At 34.8% G+C, this 27,812-nt stretch overlaps 4 protein-coding genes across 5 annotated transcripts; 1 reads left to right on the top strand and 3 right to left on the bottom strand.

The window, feature by feature from the left end:
• Positions 1-18: 18 nt before the first annotated feature.
• Positions 19-5,041, bottom strand: LOC147397545 (uncharacterized). The gene is made up of 5 exons (XM_086449295.1): positions 4,872-5,041; positions 2,889-3,106; positions 2,023-2,247; positions 1,677-1,825; positions 19-559 (listed from the first exon to the last, which is right to left on the bottom strand). The coding sequence occupies exons 1-5, from the start codon at positions 4,962-4,964 to the stop codon at positions 372-374; spliced, it is 873 nt and encodes a 290-aa protein (XP_086305421.1). The 5' UTR covers positions 4,965-5,041; the 3' UTR covers positions 19-371.
• A 3,566-nt stretch (positions 5,042-8,607) lies between these two features.
• On the bottom strand, positions 8,608-12,947 carry LOC147397544 (uncharacterized). Of its 2 annotated transcripts, none has more exons than XM_086449294.1 (3): positions 12,474-12,947; positions 10,037-10,140; positions 8,608-8,954 (listed from the first exon to the last, which is right to left on the bottom strand). In XM_086449294.1, exons 1-2 carry the CDS (start codon positions 12,874-12,876, stop codon positions 10,067-10,069), a joined length of 477 nt encoding a protein of 158 aa, XP_086305420.1. In that variant the 5' UTR covers positions 12,877-12,947; the 3' UTR covers positions 8,608-8,954; positions 10,037-10,066. The 2 variants fall into 2 exon arrangements, with proteins under 2 accessions (XP_086305420.1, XP_086305419.1); XM_086449293.1 differs by having other exon boundaries at positions 8,608-8,945.
• Positions 12,948-14,317: 1,370 nt separating this feature from the next.
• Positions 14,318-20,009, bottom strand: LOC147397543 (putative clathrin assembly protein At5g57200). Its single transcript, XM_086449292.1, has 15 exons — positions 19,793-20,009; positions 19,598-19,667; positions 19,239-19,336; positions 18,633-18,771; positions 18,395-18,522; positions 18,214-18,306; positions 18,007-18,057; positions 17,259-17,324; positions 17,096-17,161; positions 16,903-16,983; positions 16,725-16,805; positions 15,625-15,801; positions 15,461-15,536; positions 14,998-15,125; positions 14,318-14,813 (listed from the first exon to the last, which is right to left on the bottom strand). Exons 1-15 carry the CDS (start codon positions 19,880-19,882, stop codon positions 14,430-14,432), a joined length of 1,728 nt encoding a protein of 575 aa, XP_086305418.1. The 5' UTR covers positions 19,883-20,009; the 3' UTR covers positions 14,318-14,429.
• Positions 20,010-24,161: 4,152 nt separating this feature from the next.
• Positions 24,162-27,754, top strand: LOC147397542 (ATP-dependent RNA helicase). Its single transcript, XM_086449291.1, has 2 exons — positions 24,162-24,575; positions 27,508-27,754. The coding sequence occupies exon 1, from the start codon at positions 24,272-24,274 to the stop codon at positions 24,542-24,544; it is 273 nt and encodes a 90-aa protein (XP_086305417.1). The 5' UTR covers positions 24,162-24,271; the 3' UTR covers positions 24,545-24,575; positions 27,508-27,754.
• Positions 27,755-27,812: the final 58 nt, after the last annotated feature.

Below are 27,812 nucleotides of genomic sequence, written 5' to 3'. Positions count from 1 at the left end.
ATGACCAAAAGAAAGAAGTAAATAAAGTCCAGCAAAACAACCAATAGGATATTTTCGTATTATTTGTGGGGGTAGAAAAGGTTGAATTGTTTTCTAACAAGGAGTAGGAACATAAGTGTTATCTAAGAAAACGATGTATAGTCTTGATCCTATTGAAAACAACAGTGGAACTCAAATCCTGAAACTTGTATCATTAACCTATTGCTTCCTTTCCCCTACTAATGAGCCTACTTCAACTCGTTACAAGAAAATATAATTCTGTGCAATAAGCTTTTGAGTTTCAGTAACCCCTGTTAAGAAATAATCGTCGAACTCCAGACATTTTGTTCCCAGTTGATTCCATGAGGTTGCTGATGACTTGTAGATGCATATTAATCCACATTGTGAAACCCTGGAAGAAGGGAAGCGATGAACCCACCAACAATCATCTGTATCTCCTTCACGATTCTCCACCAATTGACACCATCCCCTCCAATAGCTTCTGCTCTGTTCTCATTCTCTACTGGTTGATTTTCATTTTGCGCAAGCTGGTTTGCATTCTCAACTCCAGGTTGTCCCTCTGCCACATGTAGTATATTTAGCAAATATTACCCATAAAGGATGGATGGATGTTCCACCAATCAGCCAATCTTTCATAAACAAAATCATGTTTGAAACAAGGCGTGAGTGTTTGATTGAATGCTACCGTTAAACAAAGCTGCATAACTTTAAACAAAAAATAAAATAAAATGAAGGTGTGATCTCACTACAGCATACACTACATATCAATGAACTCATGCATGTACATACGTTCGTACACACTCACTACAGCATACACTACATATCAATGAACTCATGCATGTACATATGTTCGTACATAGGCACATTTGGACGCTTCCATTATCCTTGTGTGTCTATCTAGCATTTTTTTTTCCCAAAGATGTCCTATAATCTTCCGATAGATTCATCAATTGTAAGGTAAATTTAGACAACTGTAGTGATGGTTTACTTTGTCTCTACTGCACAATAGTCCAAAAGATGTTACAAAATTGCCATCCAAACACCTTTGTCATGATTATCATTTTGGCAATTTTTTCCCAAAAAAAATGCCCGTATACGACCAACTCATGATAATAAAACTATTCTTTATATAATTTTGTAATTTATGGAGGACATCTTGATCACCATCACTTTAAGTTCCCTGAGAAAACACCAAGCCACTTTATCACAATTAGCCATTTCTATCACTTGTCTATTCTTCCTCTCCTGAAAAAATATGGTTCTGGTTTTTCTGACTTCTTGAATTGCCATAACTTCCAATCGGTACATTGGCTTGCAATAAAAATAGTGACATCAAAAAGCTCTTGCAGCACATTAAGATGGTATCCATAATAAAATTTTCAACTTGAACATAAAATATTAGAGAAATACCTATAAAATGCTTGATTTGACCAACTGTGACAAATAAAAAAGTACTACCATTATTCTACCAACCCCATTTACCGTTTAAATAAATTTTCTTTTACTTGCATCTTAAAAAATTACTATTTTGAAAACCTCTACTAGAAAAATGAAAAAAGAGAGAAGCAATGCTATTAATTAAGTTCACAGCATTCCCCCTGAAAAATGAAAAAAGGTGCATACATGCATATGAACACATCCGTGATTGTATGCATAAATATATAGAGAAACACTACCAGCCTGAGCATCATTCTCATCCTCTGGCCTAACAGCAGCAGGGCCATTTTCAGCCCTCTCAGCAGGCCGTGGTGGTGGAGGTGCACCTGGCCTCTGGATTCCTCGTGAAAGCCATCGTATTAAGGGCGTGAGAGCTCCAGTCTGATACCTATAAACATAAAAAAAATATTTCTTAAATGACAGCAATTCATAAAGAAGATAAGATAATAAAAAAGGCATTAAAATATAGCAGTACTAAGAGAATAGAATACAAACTTAAACCAAAATAAAGGAATACAATGAACAAGTTGTAATTATGAACAAAAGTTATTCCAAGTGAAAACAATATGAGGTTCGATTACTTACAAATAAACAAGTGAAGCAAAGAACAAAAGAAGAATGAGCCTTTGTTTTGATCCATCTTGGTTGAACAGAAAAATTACGACAGCCAGCTTCACTATGAGCAACAAGTCGATCTCAAATGCAAAGTGAAATCTCCTTATAACAACTTGTCTTTGTGGTGCATGTTGTTGCTGTGCCTCTTGTCCATGTGCTTCACTCACTGATCCACCTTCAGGAGGGCTTGGCCCTCTAATGATGCATAATGTAAACCACACAGAAATGAGATACAATCTTAGACAGTATCTTCAATTCATATCTAAAACAATGACATTAATCTAGCATACATAGTGCACCGTATGGAAGCTAAAGGACTAAGTAACAGAGAGAAAGCTAAATAAGACCCATTAAAACTTTCTAGATAATTAACCTGACACAAGTAAATATGATAGATGATTCAAAGTTCCCAACTTGAAGTTTCTATGCTAGCTTAAGACTGGTAATGCCCCCCTCTCATGGGGTTTCCTCTGAAAGTTAAGCTACACCCAAGCTTCTTTTTCATCCTTGAGGCCAATGGTAGAAAACCAGGATCCAATGGGAAACAAAACCAACAGAAGAAAATCAAGGAATGAATGAGAAAACCTAAGCCTGCAGAAATACAGGATAATCCAATAAGTCTAGCATATTCTCATGCCCCATAAAGGAAGCCCACAAGCCTCTGTAGCCAAAGGCTTACACACAAACATGAACAACAGATATTTCATGATATGTCACTTCTAAAAATAAAATCATACCCAAGAACATCATAAAATACAACCAAAAAGATATAAATTCAAGATATCAAGTTCCAGCAATCACAGAAGAGATGGCAAGAAAACAAAAAAAATACTTACATGGGTATATTGTAGGTAAGAGGAGTAAGAGTGTTGGTTGGAAGTCTAGCCATCGACCCCATGAATGGAATAACAGGAACAGCATAAATGCCAGAGCCATGGTTTCTTGGTTCCTGATTCTGCGATGGGATTAACCCTGGTACAAGTACATGGTACATGATTGGGAACATCTGAATATCACCATTAGGAGAAATTGGGGAACCAGAAAATGTTGGAACCTGAGATAACAAAGCAAGCCATATCCAGTAATTAAAGAGCAACCACAAAGACAGATACTAAAGAGAGAGCTTTAGAGATCCAAAAAATAAAATCAAGAGAATTAAAGAGAGACATCAGGGAATTCAATCTTAAAAGCTACGATATTTGATATTTGGGTATGGACACAAATGACATATTTCTTGTGGTAGGGTTTTGGTCTTTTATTTTTTATAAGTATAAAATATATTGAAGAAAGAAGGAGGAAGGGTTTTGGTCTTATATGTAAAAGTATACTTTGGTGCCAAGAGAAGGATGAGTCTGCACATAAAAATACACATCCACATATTCACAATTGCATATGAGAGTTTGAAACTGTATTGTGTAAATAAAGACATTAAAAAGCAACATAATTTGAAAAAAATCTATGATACTCTGAAACTTTAAATTGTTTAGCCTACCTGTATAAATATGATAAAGACACTGATATTTATATTTTATAATGCATGAAACTTGAAGCATACAGCCTTTCCATTTCCAATTGTACAGATGCTAATTTTCATTTTAACACCAAACAAAAATTATTTTTTTGGTACCTCAAAATTGTTTTGCAATATATCGAACATTAAATGTTTCATTTTGTGTAGCATAATGCAAATACAGAAGATGACATTGAACTTGCATACACACAATGAACTTAAATAGACTAGAATTATAAGTTGGATGCGATCATCAAATCAATATCCGCATCTTGGATCCCAAGAAACAAAGAATCATATGGTATCCCAGGTTCTCAAATACTTTGTGTCCCTATCCATATTTGTCCAACTTAGCACAATCGCATCATGTGAATTTTTAACCTGGTTGACATTTTGCTAGAAATGAAACAAAACCCTACTCCCCTCCTCACTCGGCTTGAATATGTATCACTTGATTTTTCCAGCAGTAAATACCAAAAAATTGCAATAGATGATCAGTCAAACCTGAAAATGGTAAGGAAGTTGATTTTTTTTGTTGAAAAATTTCAGTTCTAGGGTCTACCGACTCCTTACACCCAATTAGAGGATTGTGCAAGTTGAAAAGGTTCTAAAAGAGTGAGAGAAAGATCCAAAAGAATGTGGATTAAGATGGTGAAAGTGGACATGAACACACTTTGCACAAAATTGAAAGGAGGAAAATACAAGATTTGTTCAGCCAACCCCAAATCTTTGGGATAAAGCTTCGATAATGATCATGTATTTATACATATATATTTTTTTTTTACTTCATCATTCAGACGTATTTTCCCTTCTTTCTTTTAGTTTGGAGCAACGAGAGTGCTCCATTTAATGATCTCTACAATCTTCGTCATAAACAAGTAATATCCTCCTAATGAGGATCAAGAGGGATGATCAGATTCCTTAAATAGGGGCAAAGAAATCCAAATGTCTACCTACAGAATCCATTTCTTAATCTCTACAACAATTATATTTTCTTCACCAACACTGTTGACTTCAAAGCTACACTTTTCCTTCCTTTGATCCAATTCTTCGCCATCTCTTAAAGAGACCCGATCTCTAAAATTGTAACTAAATTGGACTGAACATAAAGAACAATACAGACAGACTCCATTCATGCAGAGATCTCAAATATATAACAAAAACTTCAACATCAAACAACAATTCAAACCCTAACCATAAATCAGAGTGCAATTGCGGAGAAGAATCGAAAAAATCCAAACGATATTGAGATAACAACTTGACTCAGATTTTTTATGTATTTTTGGGTTGATTTGAAGGTTCGAAATACCTGAGATTGGTTGGTATTATTGACGTCCGATGATTTGGTTAGCGAAGATGATGGATTGGTACTCAAGAGGCGAGTCTCTGATTCATCCTCCATTATAGTTCGATCGCAAGCTTTGAGACTTATGGAATGGAGTCGTGAATCTCTCTCAACTCTCAAGTCTCAGGCATGGTTTTTGAAATGGGTTTACAATGGTTTCAAAACTCGTCCGAGAACCGAGACGTATCGTCCTAGTTAATTCGGTATCAGGCATGGTTTTTAAACTCGGTATTCCGTATCGTCTCGTTCACCTCTGATACCGAGTTGACTCGAACGATACGTCTCGTCGAGTCGTCTTGTTCGACATTGAAACAATGGTTTTTAACCATTTAAAAAATCTGAAAAATTCAGGAAAAATTCGGAATTTATTCCTATTAAATAATGAACCCCCCAAAAAATATAAAATTAAAAAAAAAATTCATAATATACATATCAAAATAAATAAATTAAATATTTACATTGTTACGATGTTTCATTTTCATTGTACAAGTGCACTAAACTTGTTTTCCAAATACAATATTTAAAGAGCACCAAACTTACCATCAAAAATATCAATTAAAACACTAATTTCAATTCGATAAAAATCGGTATTATAAAAATTGGATCGACCCTTATTGGAATTAGTTTTTATTCGATCTCAATATGATCCAAATATGTTTCAATTGATTTTCATCATATTGTAAGTATGATTTGACATATAAAATACAAAGAAGCAACATTCCAAAAAATAAAATACAAAGAATCTTCACAATTATGTAACACAATTGACCTACTTTCTCACATTTTATCGGATAGGGACACGATTGATCCATATTCCATCCGATAGGTTACTGCATCAAATTCTTATCGGATCTAATTTTTATTAGAACCCAAATCTTTAATCCATGTATGAAGTTATCTAATAGGCACAAATTGGATTTTGGATCCATTGACAGCCAAACTATTTTCAGAACCCAAATCTTCAATCGAGATATGAAATTATCAAATTTGAATGGATCGGATTTTGGACCCATTGATTGCCTACTATTGAAGGGATCATAGTAATTTATGATCCTAAGTATCCGATTACATCAGTAATTAGCAGTTGAGAAGCATCCTATATTTGCGATTTAGGAAAATGGCACACAATTTAACGGTGGTGATTCAATGTGCATCATTGGTCCATCACTAATTTCAAAAATATTTGGTAAAACTCGGACGAGATTTTGAAAATCTCGTCCGATACAACTCGTTTGTCTCGCGAGTTAATGTAAAATCTGTAATGTCTCGTATATCTCGTTCGTATCGTCCGAGACGACTCGCATATCTCACGATACGCGGTCATCTCATGACTCATTGTGAGTTAGTCTCGTTAGGCTGCGATACCGAGTTAACTCGAGCGATACGTCTCGGTTTCGAACGAGTTTAAAAACCATGGTATCAGGGCTGAATGATACAAACGCACAAGTCAGATTTTTAAACGAGATTTAATACCTCACGTTCGTTATTGAAATTTTTGGACGAGACGTCTCAAGAACATCAAAAAACTAATTCGAGATGACTCGGCATTTGACATGGACTAAATGAAACACAATACCGAGTTATAACGAGTCAAACTAATTGTGTACCGAGCTCATGGTTTAAAACTCGATTTTGCATCTTGTCCATGCCAGATACTGAGTAGTCTCGGACGAGTTTTATGATACGTTTAAGAAGTCTTGTCCAAAATTTTGAAAAATGAATATGGGGTATTAAATCTCATTTTAAAAATCAATCTCGGACGAGTTTTGAAATTATGATCGGGCTAAATCCTTCGTAAATGGGTGCTCGACAAGTTGAATATCAAGTGCTGGAGTGACCTCAGCAACGGACACATAGGGACATCTTGACATGATGGCACATGTATGTTTGTAGATGCATTTTACTCGTATCTCAAAAAAAAAATACATCTAGCATGTGTGCATCACCAGGTCAAGATGTCCACCACAGGGCACTCTAGGATTAATCTACTTTTTAACTCTTGATAAAGTGCTATTTGCACTCGGAAGGAATGCTATTTTCTAATAAATGGCAAAATTATTCGTCACATCTACTTAAAAGTAAGAAGCTATTGAAAATTTGCATTGTCACTAGGTGGGATCCTACGGAATTCTCATACAAGGAATCATAGGAGAACCTACTGATTGGAAGACTATAAAATTCTTTTAGGAAGATTCGATAGGTTCATATTGAATTTATGTTGGTGAATTCAGTATTAACTTATTGATTAAAACTTTGTTTGAATTTTTTTTTTGCTACCAAGATTTTTTAACAATTACTAAATTAGGAGTTGAGATTTTCACGATCATTGCTAATCTATTTTGCAAGTTCTAAGAGTTGCTTCTTTTACTACGAAATTTTAGTTGAACTTACGTAAGTTCAAAGTAGAATAAGAAGAGAGACAGGGTGAGAGGAGACAGAATCAGATTCAGCAGGGGATGGTAGATGAAAACAGTAAAGTGGGTGAGGCAAGCAATTAGATAGGTGTGTATAATATAACACACCTGAAATGTTCTACTTCTTTCACGAAGAAGATTGCGAATAGAAACTTTCTATAATCTTGACGCAGAGATTTTTTTATTATATTATTATTTATATTTCTGAATTAAGTAGGTAAATGTGATTTTTTTAACCTGAATCCAAAGACAATTACTTTGTGATTAAGTATTTAAGATAATGTTGGAGGATGGCATTGTTGGATCGTATGTGAATAACCTGAAGGCGGTCCTGAGATGTTCTGCCAGTGAGTTTAAGGTTTTACATTTTATTGTTACAATTTGAAAAAGGGTGGATGTTGATGTGGAAGTACATAACTTATTAAAAAAAAAAATTTCCTCTCTTACCTACCCCCATATTTATCGTTTTAAATTTCAAGGATCGTTGGACTCACATTAATTGCAACATCAATAATCCAACAGCACAGACATTTAGATTTCATGAAAATATTCATCTATTTAAAATAGAAAATTTTTAAAATAATTATTTTTCTAACTTGATTCACGGACGACTACCAAACACCCAGGAGCGGAGTTAGTAAGGAGCTGCTGGGGGCAATTGCTCCCACAGAACTTTGAAACACCTTTATATTTTCCACTAACTACATGCCCCATTTGTCCCCACTCCCTCACCTCTCTACCCATTTGCCCCCACACCCTCATCTCCCTCCATTTAAGTTCTTCAACCATACAACTAATCAAAGTTTGCCCCCACTTCAAAAAAATCCTGGCTCCACCCCTGCAAACACCCATATTTAAAAATAAAATCCGACGGTGAAAAATAATTGTTTTTTTTTTAATTTCATATAATTTTATCCTCCAATGTCACAAGATGATCAGATCTGAAATTTTCTTTTTTTTTTTTCTTTTTTTTACTATCAGCAGGAGAGAGGAGAGAGAAATTCTCTTTTTATTTTTTTAGTAAGTTATTTGCTTCCATGTCAGCGTGCGTCAAGTCCATCATATTATCAGCATTCTGGAAAAAATGATACCAGGGTTGACGACCATTCTGCTTGCAAGGCCGACTCATTTGGTCATCCATCAGTAGCTTTTGAACCCAAGTCGAGATACCTTGGCATCTTAAAAGAATAAAAAATCCCCAAAGCTTTTTTTTTTTTTTTTAAATTGTCAAAATTTCCAAACGGCTACCCCATATGTAGACTAAATGGTACGCTATAAGGAAGAAATAAGAAGATAAATTCTAACAGAAATATATAACTTTAAGTTGGTGTTTTCTCGAGTGATTGAGGTGGGGTTGGGGGATTAATATATACATGGAAGGAAATAATTTCCCCAGGCTACACAACTAGCATCAAGGAAGAAATAAGATCAGTCCAAACAGCGATGGATATTAACTTGGTGTTTTTTGGAGTGATTGGCGGGTTTAATATACATGGGCAGGAAAGAATTTCCCAAGGCCGGCACTACTAATGTCGAAATATGTACAACCTCCTCTCCCTCCCATCCAAGGGTTTGCTGCCCCCCTTCAGCTGTGCATTTTCTTATCCACACAGCGTCAACAAGCCTGCAACAACTGCCAAACCATTACAAGAGACTCTTCAAGATTCAAATAACTATTTCAAGATAATAAAAAAAAAACAGCCTATTATCAACAAATTTAAGTAGAAAGATGAACATTAAATTAAATAAAAAATTAAAATAAGGCTCTTTCCGCAAAAGAATGGATGCCCCAAACAATGATATAGTTGACCTATATGTTGTTGTTCCTCAAATCATTCGAATCGTAAGAATCAAGTTACAAAAAAAAAAAAAAAACTGGAAAAAAAATTAAACAATTATTTCCATTATATTAATTACAAGGAACTCCTATACAATATGATGCACTCACGGCCGTTGTTTGAAACATTCTTAGCAGTAAACATAGATCATTAAATTGCATACTTCATGTGGTGATTTTATGTTTAGAAGTCGAATTCTATGTATACACAAATGATGTAATTAAACCTTTGAACTCAAACATCTGGGAATTTTATTTTTATTTTATCTATAATATTTTTCATGATGATTCCTATACGTAACTTTTATCTTTTATATTAGACTAAGAAATAATAAAGTTAAAATAGTTAAATGCCACCATATATATTTTATAAGTATACATTTTGCTTACCAATCAGAAAAAAAAAAACCTATACATTATGGTTGCCCTCCAGACACATCAAACCATCGATTGTCCTTAAAACATGTGTTTCCTCGCTAACAAATTGTGCAGTTGATTCGATATGACATCATCATCAACATCATTTATAACTCATACCAAATATTAGAGAGTTGATCTATAAAACAAAAATTGGAAAAAAAATAAAATAACATAAGTTTAATATTGAACTATTATCAATGCATAATAGATATAAATCGGCTCCCTTGAACCACAAGTGTGATAAAGGTCTAAAGGTCTTAACCTATCAAAAAGAATCTTAATCTTGTAGTAGCACTCAGGTGATACACACAAATGGGTAACAAATAAATTCAAGAAATTCAGTTTAGAAGAATTATACAACCTATAGTTGGTGGAACATAGGATGGAGGCTAAGATGAGTATCGAGTGACTACCAATGCTAAGGAAGAAACAGTTCAGGCTTTAACAATAAATCTCACCTTGGGGAGCTGCTTAGGTACAGATGTGGTTCAACCTTCCTCATCCTCGGATTGGGATGCCTTCTTTGAACTTATCTCTGTCTCTACTGCATGAGGAGGAGCACCTGTGCAGGGACAAAGTGCCACATGAGTTTACACTAGCTTGAGTTTCGTCTGCTGCATCTCATCTACTATCCTTAAATGATTGAAATATGGATGCAGTATATATGCTCTTGCATATAAGACCTTTAAAAAAGTATTGTGTCGCTACATCTATAGACTTCAAAGGATCAAATTCAATCAATCAACAACATAATTATCTCAACATTCAGGGTTGGCAACATGAATTGCATTCTACCATTGCACTCATCATACCAGCTTAACCAGCAAAAAGACTTATCCTACTAGTATATTCACCCGTGGGTTCTCCTATATGCTAATGCCTTAAAACCTACTAAGATACCAAATTAAACTGTTAATGCATGTTCAATGCAATTGAAATTTCAGATCTCGGCGTTTGAACCCTTATCCCAATTCCCAACTATTAGGAGTAAGGTAGTACTTGGAGTTCCACCACTTAAATTTTCAAACATCATGGTGTAGAGTGTAGACAATCAAAAAGAGCGGTGGTCCTCTACTTCATAAATCTTACTTGATGGCAATACAGCACTAATAATATTTATTTCCATTCTCTTAAAATGAGGCCACTGAACCTAAAGGACTAATTCAACCTGTAACACTTTAAAAAAATAAAAAATCTTGCATTATAAAAACGAAGAGGAGGCTTATTCAAATAATTATAATCCAGTTAACAAAATTCCAAGTAATGCTGTACATGGGACACTTTATATGAAACTTTCCCATGAATTTATTTTCCAAATTATCTGAAATCTTCAAATAAAAAGTTCAAGTTTCATTGACACAATTAAAACAGTGAAAACCAACCTCAACCGACATTTGAGGCTCTCCATCAGATAAACGTAGAGATGGAAGAGTGCTCTTAGGGATTCCCAAATAATGGATTCGTACTCTCTAGAAAAATCTGTACTCATCCCTAAAAGACCAGAACTAATCTCTAGAAAATATGTGTTTTTCCTCTCATCTTCAATGTATGTTTGATGGAGAACTTCAAATATTATTTGAGCTTAGAAAATTCCAAAGAAAATATAGAGAATAAAAATTTCAAATCGACGGACAATCACCTACACCAATATTAAAATATTTATTTAAATGAGCAACAAAAAATTCAATACATAAAGGTCACCATCTACCAAAATTACAGTAGGAAGTGAACAATTAAAGAACATTTTCTGTCAATGTCAAAACACTGTAAATCTCAACGTTGACATGAAACTCCATCAAAAGAGAATGTCAGTCTTCCCATTTGTTCCATTCATATATGCACATTTGTGTGATTTTAAGAGCACGTCAAGAACAACTTTGATGGATTGGTCCAAAGTATATCACAATTCCTTCACAACGATGTTGCCAAAAATTATCAATTAGTGAATCCAAACAGTTCGACACCAAATCATCATCAATTTCCACTACATCATTGGGGTATTTCTTAAAACTTTTTAACCAAGTTATGAGTGCAAACAAAAGTAATACCTACAATACAAGGTAATATCCCTTAAAACCAATATTTATGTGTCCATAAAATTCACATGTCTTTAGTTTTTTCAAAGTTAAGTAGCATTGCACATTTATTCCACCAAACTTTTCTTGCTTCCAGAAAACTATGTAGCATACCCAGCAATCCAATACATTTATCTATCCAAGGCATAGCTAACTCTGCAATCAACATCCTCCCCTCCCACCCCCCCCCCCCCCCCCCCAACACCCAAAAAAAAAAAAAAAACCATCATCCACATTAGAAAATGTCCTCTAAAAATCTATACTAAAGTTTTTTTCGCCCAGATTTCAAAGTCAATTACAAAATTTGGAAGGTCATTGGTCATGTTCGAACAAGATGGGCATGCTTTTTTATTTATTTCTCACGTTGACAAATATCCATTATGAGAAATATGTTTTAAAGTGTATTAATGTAAACTAAACATTCCAAAAGATAATTGATTGTGCCATTACACTAAACATTTTCAACCACCAAAAAATCCGTCAAACTGGAGAACTATTTACAAGCCGATCAATCATATAAACTCACTCCAGGTAAAAATCGAAGCTTTCTACAAAAACAGACAAACTAAACATCTCCACTTAATGAACCGACTAAGGAAAAATAGAAATTCCCATAAGTCTAACTACCAAAGAACTAGTTCTTCAATCCGGCAAGAAAAAATTGAAACCTCAAATAAATTAACAAACCCAATTTCCAGAAACCCTAAAGAGTGCCAAAAACTACCCAAAATTACCTAAAAATAGAACCTTTTTTTGTTGGTGAATTAGTCATCAATTTAGGGCAAACTAAACATAAAATAGATCCCATCAACGACACTACCTTCGATGAAAAATGCCTTTGAAGGCCATCCATGGACCGTTTTAAGAGAGAGTGTTTCCTCTTCAGTTAATGGATTCGCCAATTTGCCAACCAATTCGACGATTCCATAGGGCTTTTTCCGCGGCGGGACCCAGTAAGATGATCCGGGAATGAACGGCAACCAATCGGGGGCTGATCTTCTCACAATGATCCCATGAATCGCATCTTCCAGCCTACGCATCCCCAATACCTCAATCTCGTTCTCTGGATCTAGATCGATCTCGGTCATCTTAGCCTTCTCTGGACGATTAGATCGGTTTCTGTGGTTCAATAACCGCGATGAAGGAGCTAATGGAGGTGATTTACCGGAGAGAAACGAAGGCGAGGAGACTCGAATTAGGGTTTGAGATAGGGTTCGAGCCATAACAGAAACAAAACCACGCGAGCTACAGAGACGAAGAGAGACAGAGAAGATAGAGATCGATTACCTGGACAAAAGAGAGGACATGGGCTATTTATAGGGACGAACTGGCGGAGTCCGAGTTCGACACGGACGTCAGTCGGTGTCAAATGTTCCATACGAACATCAGAATAGATGTTAGTTGTTGGTCGAATGCCACGTAGCAAATTATCACTCTCGTTCATGACTTCCTAACCGTTGGATTCTGAAAATTTGTTTCTATGGTACTGAAATCAGCCTGATTGACGATTTTTATAAGGTGATGATGATCTCAAGTCATAAGTATGAACATTTTGTTTTTCACATAAGTACGCCAATCCATGACAATATATCACCAATAACACTGATTTTTGTTGTGTGGGCCCAAGTAAAGATCTAATCATCGATGTGCCAGTGGGCCCAAGGCTATACAATGTGGGACTTTCTTTGAAGTTTCGTTGAATTTTATAAGTTTGTAATCAATCTAAGACGATCGATGTTGAACTTTGAAGTGAGACATGTACAGTAGACACCGGTCAAGGATTTAACAAAAAAAAAAATACATATATAATTATGGGAGAAAGTAGACACGTTAAGGATTTATAAACAAAAAAAAAAAAAAACGACTAGAGAGAGAATGAGAAAGTGAGAGTTGGAACTTACTCGACAAGGAATTTCGTTACCTTAGGACCGATATAATTACAGCCGTTGTTCATCGGGGCTTCGGTCGTCGTTCCCCTGTTATCAGGTCACCAACTTCCTTGGCCTTTCAATATTGGGCAGGCGTCAGCCCCTAGACATGATCTTACGATTTTGTGAAGACCTATGTTTTTAGTAAACAGTCGCTCAGACCCAGTGACTGTGACCCTTTTCTTTTGTGAGGAGGCATTCCTTTCTCTCGAAGTTATAGGACTATTTTGCCGAGTTCCTTAGAGAGAAATATGATGTAATTTTGAATTTGGTACACTGTTCATTTATAATTCCTAAAACGTGCTTTACCAGCAAGATTGCAAATGAACTTGCTCAAAAAACACGTTTTGGGAATGAAAATGAACAGTATACCAAAATTAGAATTTTTGCAAAAGTTGTGCAAGTTTTCAAAAAAAACTCTTTAAAAATAAAAAAATAAGTGAATGATTGAGAATAAGTAAAAACTGGGGTGCCAATAAAAGCTCTCTCCAATATTATTTTTTACTATATTTCTATTTTTTGAGGGTTTAGGATTTTATATGAACCTACTCATAATTGTAAACAACTACTGAAACTGTTTCAACGAGTGTCGTAATGTTTAGTTTATAACTTGAGCCACATCTTTGTAATGTTTGAAAAGGGCATTTTGGTTAACAATACCTGTCATTCTTCCATTATTTAGATTTCATACATGTTATCTTGGCCCTCTAATCTTCAACATAAACATTGAGAGAGCGAGAGAATTTTATGCATTCAGATGTTAACAGATGATGAGAGTGCAGCCAAAGAATTAGTTCAACAGGTTTTACAATAACAAAAAAAGTAAAGCAATTAAGAAATAATGGCCCTTAGATCAAACTATGATTTCCCTGAGGTAGCCCAATCTGCGCTAAGCCCATAAACGGATCATTAAATGGGTTGGTGCCCACAGTCTGCTGTTGAGGATATTGTGGTAGATATTGATGAGGCACCATCATCATATGTTGTTGTTGTTGTTGTTGCTGCTGCTGTTGCTGTTGTTGTAACAGCATCTGTTGCTCCTGCATCTGAGCCATCAAGGCCATCTGCACGTTAAGTGGCGGCACTATGTTGTTTGACATGGAAAATGGATCACAGGAATCAAATGGGTTTCGAACGCCCATTCCAACTCCGTATCCTACATCCTGTTGTTGTCTCCTGGATGCTGCGTCATCATACAAACTATCGAGCAAGAGCCTGTCGAACCCACCAGCCTATAAACAAAGAAAAGTAAATAATGTGCACATGTCACCATTGTACATATATTTGCTAAAATGGGGCTTATGGGAACACAATGTGAGAGTCAGTATCGGTTAAATGATGCTTATACACATTTTCCCCATAAACAAAGAGACAAAAACAAATAAGGGAAGGTTAGATTGAGGTGGAAACACAGACCAATTTGCTTTCGGTCAAGTGACCGCTATTGCTGCTAGGATGGGTAACCAATGCAAGCTCCCATCCTGAAGCATTGGCACCACCAAAGTCCGCTATCCCACCATTCATAGAAGATAACTGATCACCCCCTGCAAGATTTTCCAGAATTTTTTTGTACTAGAAGATGATTATAATTAACATAAATCTCAAAGAGAACAGACATACATGTGAGTGTGTGTGCACATGCAAAGATGGCATACTTTGTTGGGACATTGAGATGGGGAATGAAACTTGAACAAAAAGGCTCTGATCCTGATGGAAGGATCACAATGTTTACTGAAGTTTCTGGAAGAAATTTATAGAACTGATGTCCAATCAGGGTGAATTTCTTCTTAGAAGATCCCTAAGGTGAAATACTATCCTATCCAACGGAGTTCATAACCCCCCTCCCATTAATAAATTAAGCCCCAAACACATAACGTACCAGGTGGAACTATAGCAAGAGCCATTGCATTTTTTTCCTCTAGTTCAGAAGCTATTGGATTTATCTCATTCAGACCCTGCAGAAAGTACATGATGATACATTTCTAAGTAAATTGCCAGGTCTGCTGCAGTGAAAAAAACTTAAGAGGGGTATAGGAAACTCACCAGCAAATCTCCAGTATCTTCTATAGGCATCAGTTGGGCTTCAATCTCACTATTGGACTGAGGTTTTTCTTCTATGTCTACAATAGGCATTTTATCTTCTTCCCGTTCGGCAGGTTTTACTCTCTCTGGAGTTGAAGGTTCTTGAATCTGCAAGACTTGGTCTTTCTCCAGATATTCCTAGTTTAAAAATTGAACAAATCAAGACAAACCCAACTATAGTCAATGCCACACCAGATCTTGAACAAGCCAAGTAGAAACATATTATGGGCTATATAACAAGGAAAATCCTTTCTCTAAAAGAAGTTATATTGCTAGAGACCATGTCCAACAAGTGTCTGACATACTGGCACACTTTTTTTCGAAGAAATCTCAATTTATTAAAAGATTTGGTTTTCGGCTGTTGTTTATCTCTGATTTTGAGTTCTATACATTTAATCAAATAAATTTACTGTATTTTTTTTTTTTTTTGCTTTGGTGGGCCGCATGTACCAAGCACCCTAGCATGTGTTCAACAGTTAAATATAACCACTTTTATGTTGAGGGGCATATAGAGATTCGAAGGTGTGACCTGGGGAGCAAACCCAATCGTCCTTACCATCTCAGCTAACCCCTGATGGTAAATAAATTTACTGTATATTTTACACTTAAACAAACTAAAGTATTTTCAAACGGCATATCTCAAAAAACATGAAATAAATGGTAGGAAAGTAGATAAGTGTCATGTACATAGACTGCAAAGCTCACAACCCCATTTGGATGTAATTGTTTAATTTTTGGGCTGCCGCAAATCCAGAGCATATTGTCTAGTTTGGTGACATTTTAATCTCCTATCTAGTAAATTACAAACTTAATTCAAATCTTAGGGAGGGATACTTGAATCATCAAGATATGGGAAAATTTACCAATGAAGACAGCAAACTTAGAAAAAATGAGTGGACAACAGATATTATTGGGTTTATTTATGATTCAGCTAAGACAGGTACATACTATCACAAATTCTTCTTCCAAAATATGTTGGTGAGTCCATTATCTGAACAATCTGTTTGCCCAATATACAAAATTTAAAAAAAAACCGTAACAGAAGGACAGATTATACTAACCAGTCTCTTATTTGAAACAGAGCCTATTTGAGGTGCTTCTCTTATGTATTCCTCCATTGTTGCAATATACGACGGAGGTGGCTGTAGATATGGAAACTCATAAATAGATACAATGATCTAAAAAGGATCATTAATTTGCATGAGCTAAGATTGTCTTTTTAATAAAAAAAAAACATACTTCTCTCAAAGTTGGAAACTGAAAGTTCCTTGCCAGCTCCAAACCTTTACAAAACTCGTAAAAAGCAGTAAGGTTTTCAGCCTGTTATCCAAAAAAAAGCAAACTAGTATAGAATTCTCCAAAACATAACAAATGAATCCAATGAGAACGCTACAACAGTACTTTTTTTCAAAAGACTAATGGGTTATAAAACCTGTTGGCCAGCTCTTTTGTAAATATTGAGAGCTTTAACAGCATCATGTCTTGACATGTCAAAGTACTACAATAATGCAAAAGTTACTGATTAACATAAAACTTATATATAAAAAAACCCGAAAGGAATGTAGGAGATTTATCATATTAAACTATAAATTTACCATGTCCATGAGATTCATTAGTCCTTCATTGATGGCACAATACATTTTAAAGCTCTCTTTCAGTACCTGCATAACCAATGTGTAAACCTTACAGGTGATATACATGCAGTGTAAACTTTGTCCTATTATGAATCCCTCATGAAGGTTAGAAAACTAAAGCAAAGCCTTGACCTTCCTGAAGTGCAGTGATAAAACTACTTTCTGAGGTAAATCAAGAATACCCACAACAACCAAAAGAAATTGGAAGACATTTTAGTTCTTGTCAACATTAAGACTCGGTATCCAAACATTCCATAATTAGCTTTACTTGAGGAGTAGACTTTGTGATGCAAAATTCTATTGATTACTATTATACATGGAGCAAGGCAGATCATAGATTAAAGTTTACTTTTCAAATTTGGTTCCATTATTAGATTTTAACATGCAAATCATTTTGGGAGTAAATTGGGTCCTTTTTTATGCACCTTCAGTACATTTGAGACATTGCAGGTAAATGAGTAATAGTGTCAGACCTCAAGCTTATTCATGAATCCATCTATTTCACCTTGCTTGATCTACAAAGTCTTGAAGTGTTTGGCTACAATAACACCATTTGTCTTGAAATCTAATAAGAAATTAACGGGAAACACATTTTTATTTTTGGTCCAAAACTAACAATAAATAAAATTTCATTTATATTTGAATGTAATTATTTGGTGAACAGTTTCCATGGTGATACTTAAAATTCCATAAATAAACAAATATGTACCAGAGCCAAGGCATATTGTATAAGATAGTTGTAGAAAGCTCCTCCCTCGGGCTGCCAAATATGGAGGAAATTAGAAATCCCAATCTAAGAAACAAAGCTACTCATTCAACCAAAAAAAAAACAGAATATTATCAGCCATGCCAATTGGTGTTAGATATTTAGCTTTGGCAGGCCAAATGACAATGATGGTATCACATCAATAACTACCTGGCAACAAATAAGGCGGTGTAATAGCTGTTGTAATGCGGGCAACTGCTCCAACAATTCTTCCTTACCCAAAAACCTTAATTTCCTTTGCCCCTATTAACAAAAAAAAAAAAAATGAAAAAATAAATAAAAAGATAGCAACGATTGCCAGAAGAATCTTATATACCATTAGAGTACAAACCTTGACTGGCCTCTGTGAAGGTTTACTCCAGCGCTCCGCTTCTATATCGTATTTTAAAATCTTAAAACATTCAAGTCTTTCCTCTAGAAAGAGTGCGTAAGTGCGAACCCATGCAGAGCAATCCCAAGCTGCATGGCGAAAAATGCAATATATTTAAGAGAGAATTTAAACAAATTCAAAATTCTAGAAGCTTTACACAAACTTCGAGGCATGTCATGTTTGGTAGCAATGAATTTACCAAGTGGGCTTGAGACATCCTTGAAATTGGATATTTGGAGCATATGTCCTCTAATTGTGTAGTTCATCAACTCCTCTTTGAAGGTAGGATCGCCTTCCCTCAACGTCCTGTGAATAACTATCAAAGTCTTCAATGCCACCTGTAGAATAGTACCACGGTACCACAACTAATTAAAATAGTGGAACTTTGATGAAGAAATTTCAGGAGAGATCCAATATTTTCTAAGTGATGATCCATATCCAACCTCATGATTAAATTCACCATCATGACTTAAAAATGACGGTTGTAACGGCTTATGGTAAGCTGCCATTACCATTACTATTTAATGGTTCGACACCAAATTTTGGATCCCACAAATGCCCCCACCTTTACATTGAAACTTAATATAATCAGGGTCATTTTGATCAAAAACAAAGAAAATATATATAAGTTAATGATCTCAAGACCCCAGATTTTTGGGATAAGACTTTGATGCTGCTAATGATCTCAAATTCATGCAAGCAATTGAAGGTGGTTTCATAATAATCAAATATTTCTCCAAATAAGTCAATTGGTTTCAAAATAAATAAATAAACCAAGAACTCTAAAGGGAGGAAAATTAAATACAATCCAGTTACGCGTCTTGGACAGTCTCCTCGCAAGAGCATGAATGCAATAAGCTACATCTGCCCGTGGACGAACTACTGATATCGCAGAAAAAATTTCTGAAATGGAACATCAACTTAATCAACAAAAACTAAAACGATAACCCTGAAAATGCATTGTCTAGCGTGAGATCGAGAAAAAAAAATTCATATGTCAAAAATAAATAAAATAAAATAAAAAGAATAATTAATGCAGATTCAATAGATATTTGAGACAATCCACATCATTAAAAAAAAAATGTTTCATGAAATTCAATAAAAATTCAACAAGCCCATAACAGAATTTATTTATTTAATATCAAATGTTTAAAATTGTCTCACTTCTAACATATCTTTCCTTTGGAGGACATTCTTCGTGATTCGTGGCCTTGACGATCGCAATATCCAAATCCTTTCATCAAAATTAGAAGAAAAAAATCAATCTCAGAAACAAAACAAAGAGAACACAATTAGATTCAATGATTTATAATTTTTTTTATTATTTATAAGAATTAAAGATTTAATTGAAACACAGACCTTGAAATCGCTATTGACCTTGGCGAGGCCAACTTGGGTGGAATCCTTGAGAGCTCCATACGCTTTTCGCAAGCTCTGAAGCGTACTCATTATTCCACAAAGAAACAGACGGACCACGCAAGGACGAGGAGATCTTCTTCTCTCGTTACTCTTAACCGTCTTTTAAAAAATCAACATCAACCATCTCTCTTACTCTCTCTCATCCAAAATGTTCGCAAGAGGGCCCCACAAGGGTATTTTGGTCGTTTAATTAATGCCAGTAGTTACCTAATCATTCGAGAATGAGAAAAGGCCACATATGTTTGAAGGTTGAATTACAAATATGCCCCTATGTCTGGAAAAACGGACCGTGGGAGACCGAGTTGCCTCGTCCGAATCATCTCGTTTCGCACTTTTGTTAATGTGTAAATTATTTTTTTATATCAAGGTCCTCTTGGTCAATCATGAATAAAATAAATTATTCAAGGGCATAAAGGTAAGTTCAATATAAAAACGTATTTTTAGTAAGTTCACACAAATATATTGTTGTTTTAATTTATAAAAAAAAAAAGGATTAAATTATTTCTGGTCACAGCTAGTATAGTCGGATAAAGATTAAAAATAAAAAAAAAAAACTTATAACATAGGTTATAGCGTAATTAACTTTGTTCACAGCTCAAAGTAACTTATTGTCCAATAGAGAAAAACTCATTATTAAAACAAAACAATTAAAGTGTTGCTTTCATGTTCAAGAAGCTCGATAATTTATCATATTAAAATATGATAGTTTAATAGTAACAAACTACCACATTCTATCGTTCTGGTTTTCGCATCTTGGTCTAATGTTTCGAGATCTAATTCTTCTCGATGGAACCCCATTGCCATAGTGTTGGAAATCCTCTCCTCGAGAATTGTTTTTGTTCCATCCACTTTGATAACTATTTTCTATTTTCTTAAGAATATTTTAACTATTAATACGTTTAAGATGATAATTGTGATGCAATATCGGTGAGCACTCTATCCAGGAGCAATGTTTATGTAATAGTGGAAAAATAAAAATAAAATAGAGTCGTGCTGGAGTGACCTCAAGATTGTACCTCATATCACATATCCTGACGTGAAAGTGTGTAGGAACCATACAAGGGCAGAGTCAGGATTTTCTTGTAGTTGGGGCAAATTATAGTTAGTTGTTTAGTTGAAGAACTTGAAGATGAATGATTTTAGGGAAAAATTCAAAGATTTTTAGTTAGAAGTCGAAGAAAATGATATTTAAGTCATTTCCAATTAGTATATGAGAAGGCCTGGTCAAGAGGCAATATCATCAACAATAAATTGAAGGGGAAGGGGCGGGGCGGGGCGGGGGCGGGGCGGGGGGGAATGGGGCATGTAATTAGTTGAAAATATATGAGTGTCTCAAAGTTCAAAATTTCTTTATGCAGCAGAAATCCTTCAATGTATAGGTGATTTCAATTTATTTACTACATTCATATTTTTAACAATAAATATTAATTTTATTAAGAAATATTTGACTCTAGCATGGTGGAGGCCATAGATCTATAGAATAACAACAATGGTGGTACCAATCAAATCAAATACCATTGATCAAAAGATTATTGACAATAATAATAGGATTGATAATAAAGTGTGTTATGGTTTGTGATATTTTCATACTTTCATTGGTGATATGTAGAAGAGTCCGACTAACCTTAGAAAGTTAATAAGAATTTCACCCTTAGTAAGGGTCCTTGAGCTCAACTTTTGGCATCCAAAACCATGGTTCGAAGCCTCAGGGTTGTAGAGGACAAAATTCTATGAACTTTGAAAAGAAAAAATCAAAAGAAAATTATTTTTCACTACTGAATTTTAATTTTAAATTTGAGAGTTGGGTGGAAGTTCCGTAACCGTCCTTTTTCAAAATCATGGATAAAATCCAACAGATTTTTTTTATATGAGTTTTTATATGAAATCTAGAGGGTTGTCTTGTTGGATTACCAATGCGGTAATCTATTTGAGCAAACCGACCCTTCGTAAGACTTAAAATCTTAGTAAGTTAGTATATGTAAAATCTTAGTTCCTTTTTCTATGATATATACTTTTCTTCATTCAAAGAAAGTGTGTAGTCTAAAATAAAGAGTTTTCTTTCATAGTGGAATCAGTGAGGATATGTGGATGTACCTCAATCCTGAGGGAGCAACAAGTGTTTCTTGTGTGGTTGCCTCTTTGAATATTTTTCTATATTGTTGAATCGGTTTTCTTACAATCCGATATTTAAAAATGAATTACGAAGTTGATAATTATGATCTGCTGAAAAAATGGATTGATTATAACACATACACATCCAAAACTTTACAAAATTGGAGTTTTATGGGGCAGTATATCTTTGTCGTGCTTGATTTCACCTTTGTAAAATATCATTCATGAAATTGATTCAACCAAGATTTGTGATGACTTGTCTAAGATTTTGAAAACATCAAACAAGTTAATGAAAACTCAACTAAATCAATTAGGTTTTGTGTTTTGATGTAAAATAATTAATTCTTTTAATGATATATATATATATATATATATAATACTTTTGAGAGTTAAAAAGTATGTTTGGATTCATTTAAGAAAATTGCTTTAAAAAGTAAAAAATCTTAATTTTTTTTAAATGCAAAAGGAAACTACTTTTTTACTTGGTAAAAATTACTTTCTCCCAAAGTTATTTTTTCCTAACTACTTTTTATTTTCTATCCAAACTGGGCCTAAACCTCTTACAAAAAATAATTAATAATTATTTAAATATATGTAAGTAGTTTTAAAATATTTTGACTCATCTAAGATGAGATGTGATACTGAGTTTTAAAACCATGCGGTAATTTAGATATGCTCCGCTTTGAGGACTTGGAAGAGACTTAACAATCCAAAAAAGAGAAATGGGGAGAATTTGAGAGAGAGAGAGAGAGAGAGTATGCACGCTATAACTAACACTTTTAAGTCAACTTCAAAACGGATGCGTGTTACAAGCGCACACCGACTTTATCTGATAGACTCACTTCACTTTAGTTGCAGAGCTCTCTGTCTCCCCACCTCTACTTAGCGTTCCACTTGTGATCTTGGATGTAGTGGAGGATTTAGATAAATGTGCTCGGATGTTCCCCCCTCCCTCCATAAGACCTTTCTTATCTTTCCTCCCTTGAGAAAGAAGAGAATCCTTTCTTCTCTTAGGTTTTATAGGAGAAAAGAAATGAAAGAGATTGAAGGAGTAAAGGAAGCTAAAATATCACAATATTCATTTCTAATTAAGAGAATATACAAGTTATATTGGATCATGAATTACCCCTATGAGAGTCTCAAGTATTTTGAGATAGCCACTATGTTTTCAAACTGAAGACATGTCCCTTGACCTTGATATTCTATTGTAGTATAACGGAAAATGACTTCAAATTCTTTAACATGTATGGTAATTTTCTTCATCTATTAGAACTTATCTCAAGTTCATCATTTTCAAAATCACCCTAAACCAAAATCTTATAAAAAAATTCCATCATTTAAATTGTTCTTGAGATTTGGAAGTTGAAGTAGACTGAAGTTTGAGGTTCAAGAGGATGGAAAACATATTTTTGATGGTTGAAGTAGATATAGGGTGTGTTTAATAAGTGAGTGCTCGTGCTAGAGTTCACAACTCGCACAAATTATCAAAATTTTGGTGTTTGAAATATTCAACTCTTGCAAGTTTGAAACTCACCCAACTCTCCAACTTACTGTTTTTTTAGGATTTTAACATTCATAAAAAATGGTGAATGTTGACAACTCTCGCACTCAAGTCTCGCCCCAGCCCAGGTACTCTATCCTTCTCCAGTCCATGCTCCTGCTCCCTCTACCTCCACCTCTTCTCTCTCTCTTTTTTTTCCCAGGCATCTCTCTCCTTCTTCTTCTTCCCAACCCTAGTCACAGTGAATGCCATGCTCAGTCCTCTCTCTCTCTCTCTCCATGAATTAGGGATTTTTTAGAGGAAACCCTAATTCGAATCCTTTGCCCTTCATTCATCCCTATTTATCAAGATCTACCAAATGAGGATATTAAAATCAACCCTCACCGTTCATTTTCAAGGTCGAACTTAGAGATCAACTCTCAAGTTTAACTCTCACTAATCAAACACACTCATAATATTAAAGTTGAAAGGGGTGGTAAAAAATTATTTATCAAAGATGTTGAAGATTGGTTTTGGGAAGAAAAACAAGGGGCATGTCATCGTCTGAAAATAAAGAGGGGTAATTCAAAATATTCACCAAAACGAGGAGGTATGTCTAAATCACCCAATTAGAAAATGCCATCGTTTTTTTCTATATTCTGACTAAACCACCCTTACCAATATACTTTATTCCCGACGTTGGAAAATAAAGACGGGAACATAAAAGAAGTTGATAGGGTTCCAGCGACTACCACAGAGGAAAAAAAAAAAAAAAACTAGGGTTAGGGTTTCTAAGATCTGGGAATTGATCTCGTATTGTAACTCTAATGGCGATGAGGAGCTTCTACAACGAGATCAGAGGAATGAAAGTGAAGGATCTTCCTTCGCATCTGAAACCAATGTTCTCCCTCGATTTCGTGAAGAAATCGATCAACAAAGGCTTGGATAACTACCATCGCAAGTACATCTTGACCAGCTCTCCCGATCCGATCTACCATGTCTGCTTTGGTGGGATGATCTTCTCATACCTTGTCGCTCTCCCTGAAGAGCGTCGTCATCTTGAACACCAACAACACGCGAAGGAACATGGCGGCCATTAACCGGATCCAATCTATCGTTCCTTCGATACAGGTATTTCGGTGAATTCGATTTTATGCGAGGATTCGGATTATTTATGTGATATTGGAATCGTTAACTGATTTTTATAATAATTTAGGGAAATGGAACGAATTATTGATCGGATGTTATCGATTATTGTCTACTTCAAAAATTTTCCTGATTTTTTTTCGTTAGTTAGTTAGAGAATTTCGTTTATTTATGTGATATTGGAATCATTAACTGATTTGTAGAATAATTTAGGGAAATTAAATGATATTGATCGGATTTTATCCATTGTTGTTTAATTCAAAAATTTCCTGAATTTTTTCGTTAATTAGATAGAGCATATCGATTATTTATGTGATATGGGAATCATTACCTGATTCGTAGAATAGTTTAGGGAAATTGAACGAATTATTGATTGGATGTTATCAATTGTTGTTTAATTCAGATTTTTCATGAAAATTTTCTGTCAATTAGATAGATCAAAAACTAGAACGAGTTTTGTTGATGTATGTTATAATTTTTCTGTGGTATGTGGTATTTTTCTTGCTTTCTATCATTTATTGGATGTGTTTGCCTGTACATTGTACTCTAGTTAATAACTTTAGGATCTATAAGTCCCTTGGTGATGTTGAGATGAATTAATGGAAAGACAAGCAAGGGAAAAAAATCAGATATAATCACAATTGAGGGGGGATAGGAGTAGCCCTGATGGGGGGAGAAAATGAAGATGTTGTTTGAGATGATTTGGGCTAAAAAACGACGATCAATGATTGGACCTGTGAAAAGGAGTTCTTTGGTGCATATTGGGAGAGTCTAAAAGGGTGAGATGAAAGCTGAAAAGTCATGGATTGAGGTTGTAAGAAAAGATTTGAAGACATCAACAATGTTAAACTTTTTTCTCGTGACAGCTGTCAGCAATTGAAATGAAGTTTCTGTTATGAGTAGCCACTCCACATCCCAACTGAAGCTGTTTCTTCAGAAGTAGTGAGCATCTTTGACTTATCATTCATAATATTATGGCACAATTTGTGTCAGGATGATGGCCACTCATTGGCACTATTGCACCCGACATTGAGGATTACTATGTACATTACAAGAATATTTGGGCATTGTTTATCAAACAATTGTGCCTGAGGATTCTCTAATGCAAAATTCAATTTTTTTCTTTCTTTTTTTAAATATGTCCCTGTGTAGGGTCTAATGAAAATCTGAAGCCATGAACTTCAAAATGTTTAAATGAACTTGGATACCAAACTTACCAACTTGTCCTATGTAGATGTACTAGAGTTTGCCTGTACTTACAGCACATGCATCCTCATTGTGGTTAAGAAGTTGAAGAGGAAAAGCAATAAAGTTGGGGGGTATTATTTATTGGAAATGAGGAGAAGTGGAAGACAATAAAGTTGTAAGGTATTATTGGAAATAGGAAGGAAAGGCAATAAAGTTGGTGGGATATTCTTGGAAGAGTACCCCTATCCTTACTAAGTAAGGATTTCACCCTTACTAAGGGTCCTTGGGCTCACCTCTTAGCATCCAAAAACATGATCCGATGCTTCAAGGTTGTAGAGGATGAAATTCTATGAATTTTGAATTTTTTTTTTTTTTTGAACAAAAGTTATTTTTCACTGTTGAATTTCATTTTTAAATTTGGGAGTTATGTGGAAGTTATGTAGCCGTCCATTTTCAAAACATTGGATCTAGTTCAAAAGAAATTGTGTTCTTCTTGTTTGTTTGTTGGATCTGAGTTTTTTGATGAACTTAGAGGGCCGTGGTGTTGGATTTTTTATGTGGTTATCCATTTGACCAAAATGACCCTTAGTAAGGCTCAAAATCTTACTATATTAGTAAGGAAAGGATTTTACTTCTTGGAAAGGTGGTAGAATTGAGCGTTATTCTTAAAAAGGGGAGAAGGGAAGGGGGAATAAAAGTAAAAGTTGTCATCTAGATGTGTGTGTGATTGAATTTGTCCTCTCTATGAGAGCAATTCCAACCAGTTTTCAAATTTCTAAATATAGAGATGGAGGCTTCTAAACCAAACTCTAACTGGTGGTCAAAATGAATATACCCCTCCTCCCCCATATCACTGTTCGCATCATCAAATATAGAGGGGAGAGAGAATCTTTGAAGACCATCTCCATCACTATTTACAATTTGTAAATACCTATTATATCCCTTTTTTTTTTCTTCATAAATGTCATTTTTGACCTTCTCTTGTCATGGGACATTTTTTAAATATCATTTTGTCCCCTACTTATTATATTCTATTTTTATTTATTTTTAAGTGAGTGAATATATAGAATGAATAGTGATTTAAAGATGAACCGGTTGAAATTCAATTTGAAGACTTAGATTGGAGATGCTCTTAAGGGGATGGACATAGGAAAGCCAGCCTTTGTGTTTTATTTTATAGATATAAACATAATATTGATCATATGCTCATACAGGTAGAAAATACTTGTGTACACACAGTTGAACAGTGTATAATATCATGACTCAAACAATCATCAAGATCATTCTAATATTACATATACGTGGTATCTAGCACTGTTGAACAGTTCTACTGTTAATCTTTAATTTACGGAGGATGATGATGAAGATTGGTAAAAGAAAAATATGATTTTAGAGAGCTACTATTGCCACACCAACTTTTAGTAATGCCATATAATTCACCAAAGAATTGCACACAGTTGGTCCAATGTTAGAAAAAATTGGTGTGGCAATAGCAACTCTCTAATTTTATCTCTGTTCAAGTCCCAGGTCAAATTGTAGTCAGATAAACCACATGATAATTTCCGTTGGAATTTTCTATATTTATTCATTGGTGGTGAATCCTTCACCATACTTGGGTTTTTTGTTTGACCTAAAGATAAACCATAGGTGTTTAATTTTAACATTAGCATTTGTTTTGTGCGACTGATTGAATATCATGAAATTCGGATTTGTTTTTTCCTCTTTCCAGGATGCTGGATCAATGGGTTCCTTTTGGTGGATTTGGTCAAGGAAGACTGTCTTTTAGCTGTTTTCATTTTTTTTTCTTGCGGCAAAGAAGATACTTTGTCTGGTTTAATGCGTGGCAGCACTTGATGAAATAAAAACCATTCACTATGACTGTCATCGTAATGTTTTACTGGTAATTTGATTCAAGTAACTTTATGCTGATGAGTGCTGATGCACATCATTATAAAACCTTCTTGTTTGCTATTGCAGTTGTTTGTGTTCTCTGACTCTTTCACTAATTCCCCCCCAACCCCACCACCGAAAAAA

This window comes from Akebia trifoliata, chromosome 8, assembly GCF_017979445.1.
Source record: "Akebia trifoliata isolate Shusen 1 chromosome 8, ASM1797944v1, whole genome shotgun sequence".
NCBI lineage: Eukaryota > Viridiplantae > Streptophyta > Magnoliopsida > Ranunculales > Lardizabalaceae > Akebia > Akebia trifoliata.
Note: the sequence above shows the minus strand (reverse complement) of the source record. Positions and strands in the feature narration are given on the sequence as shown.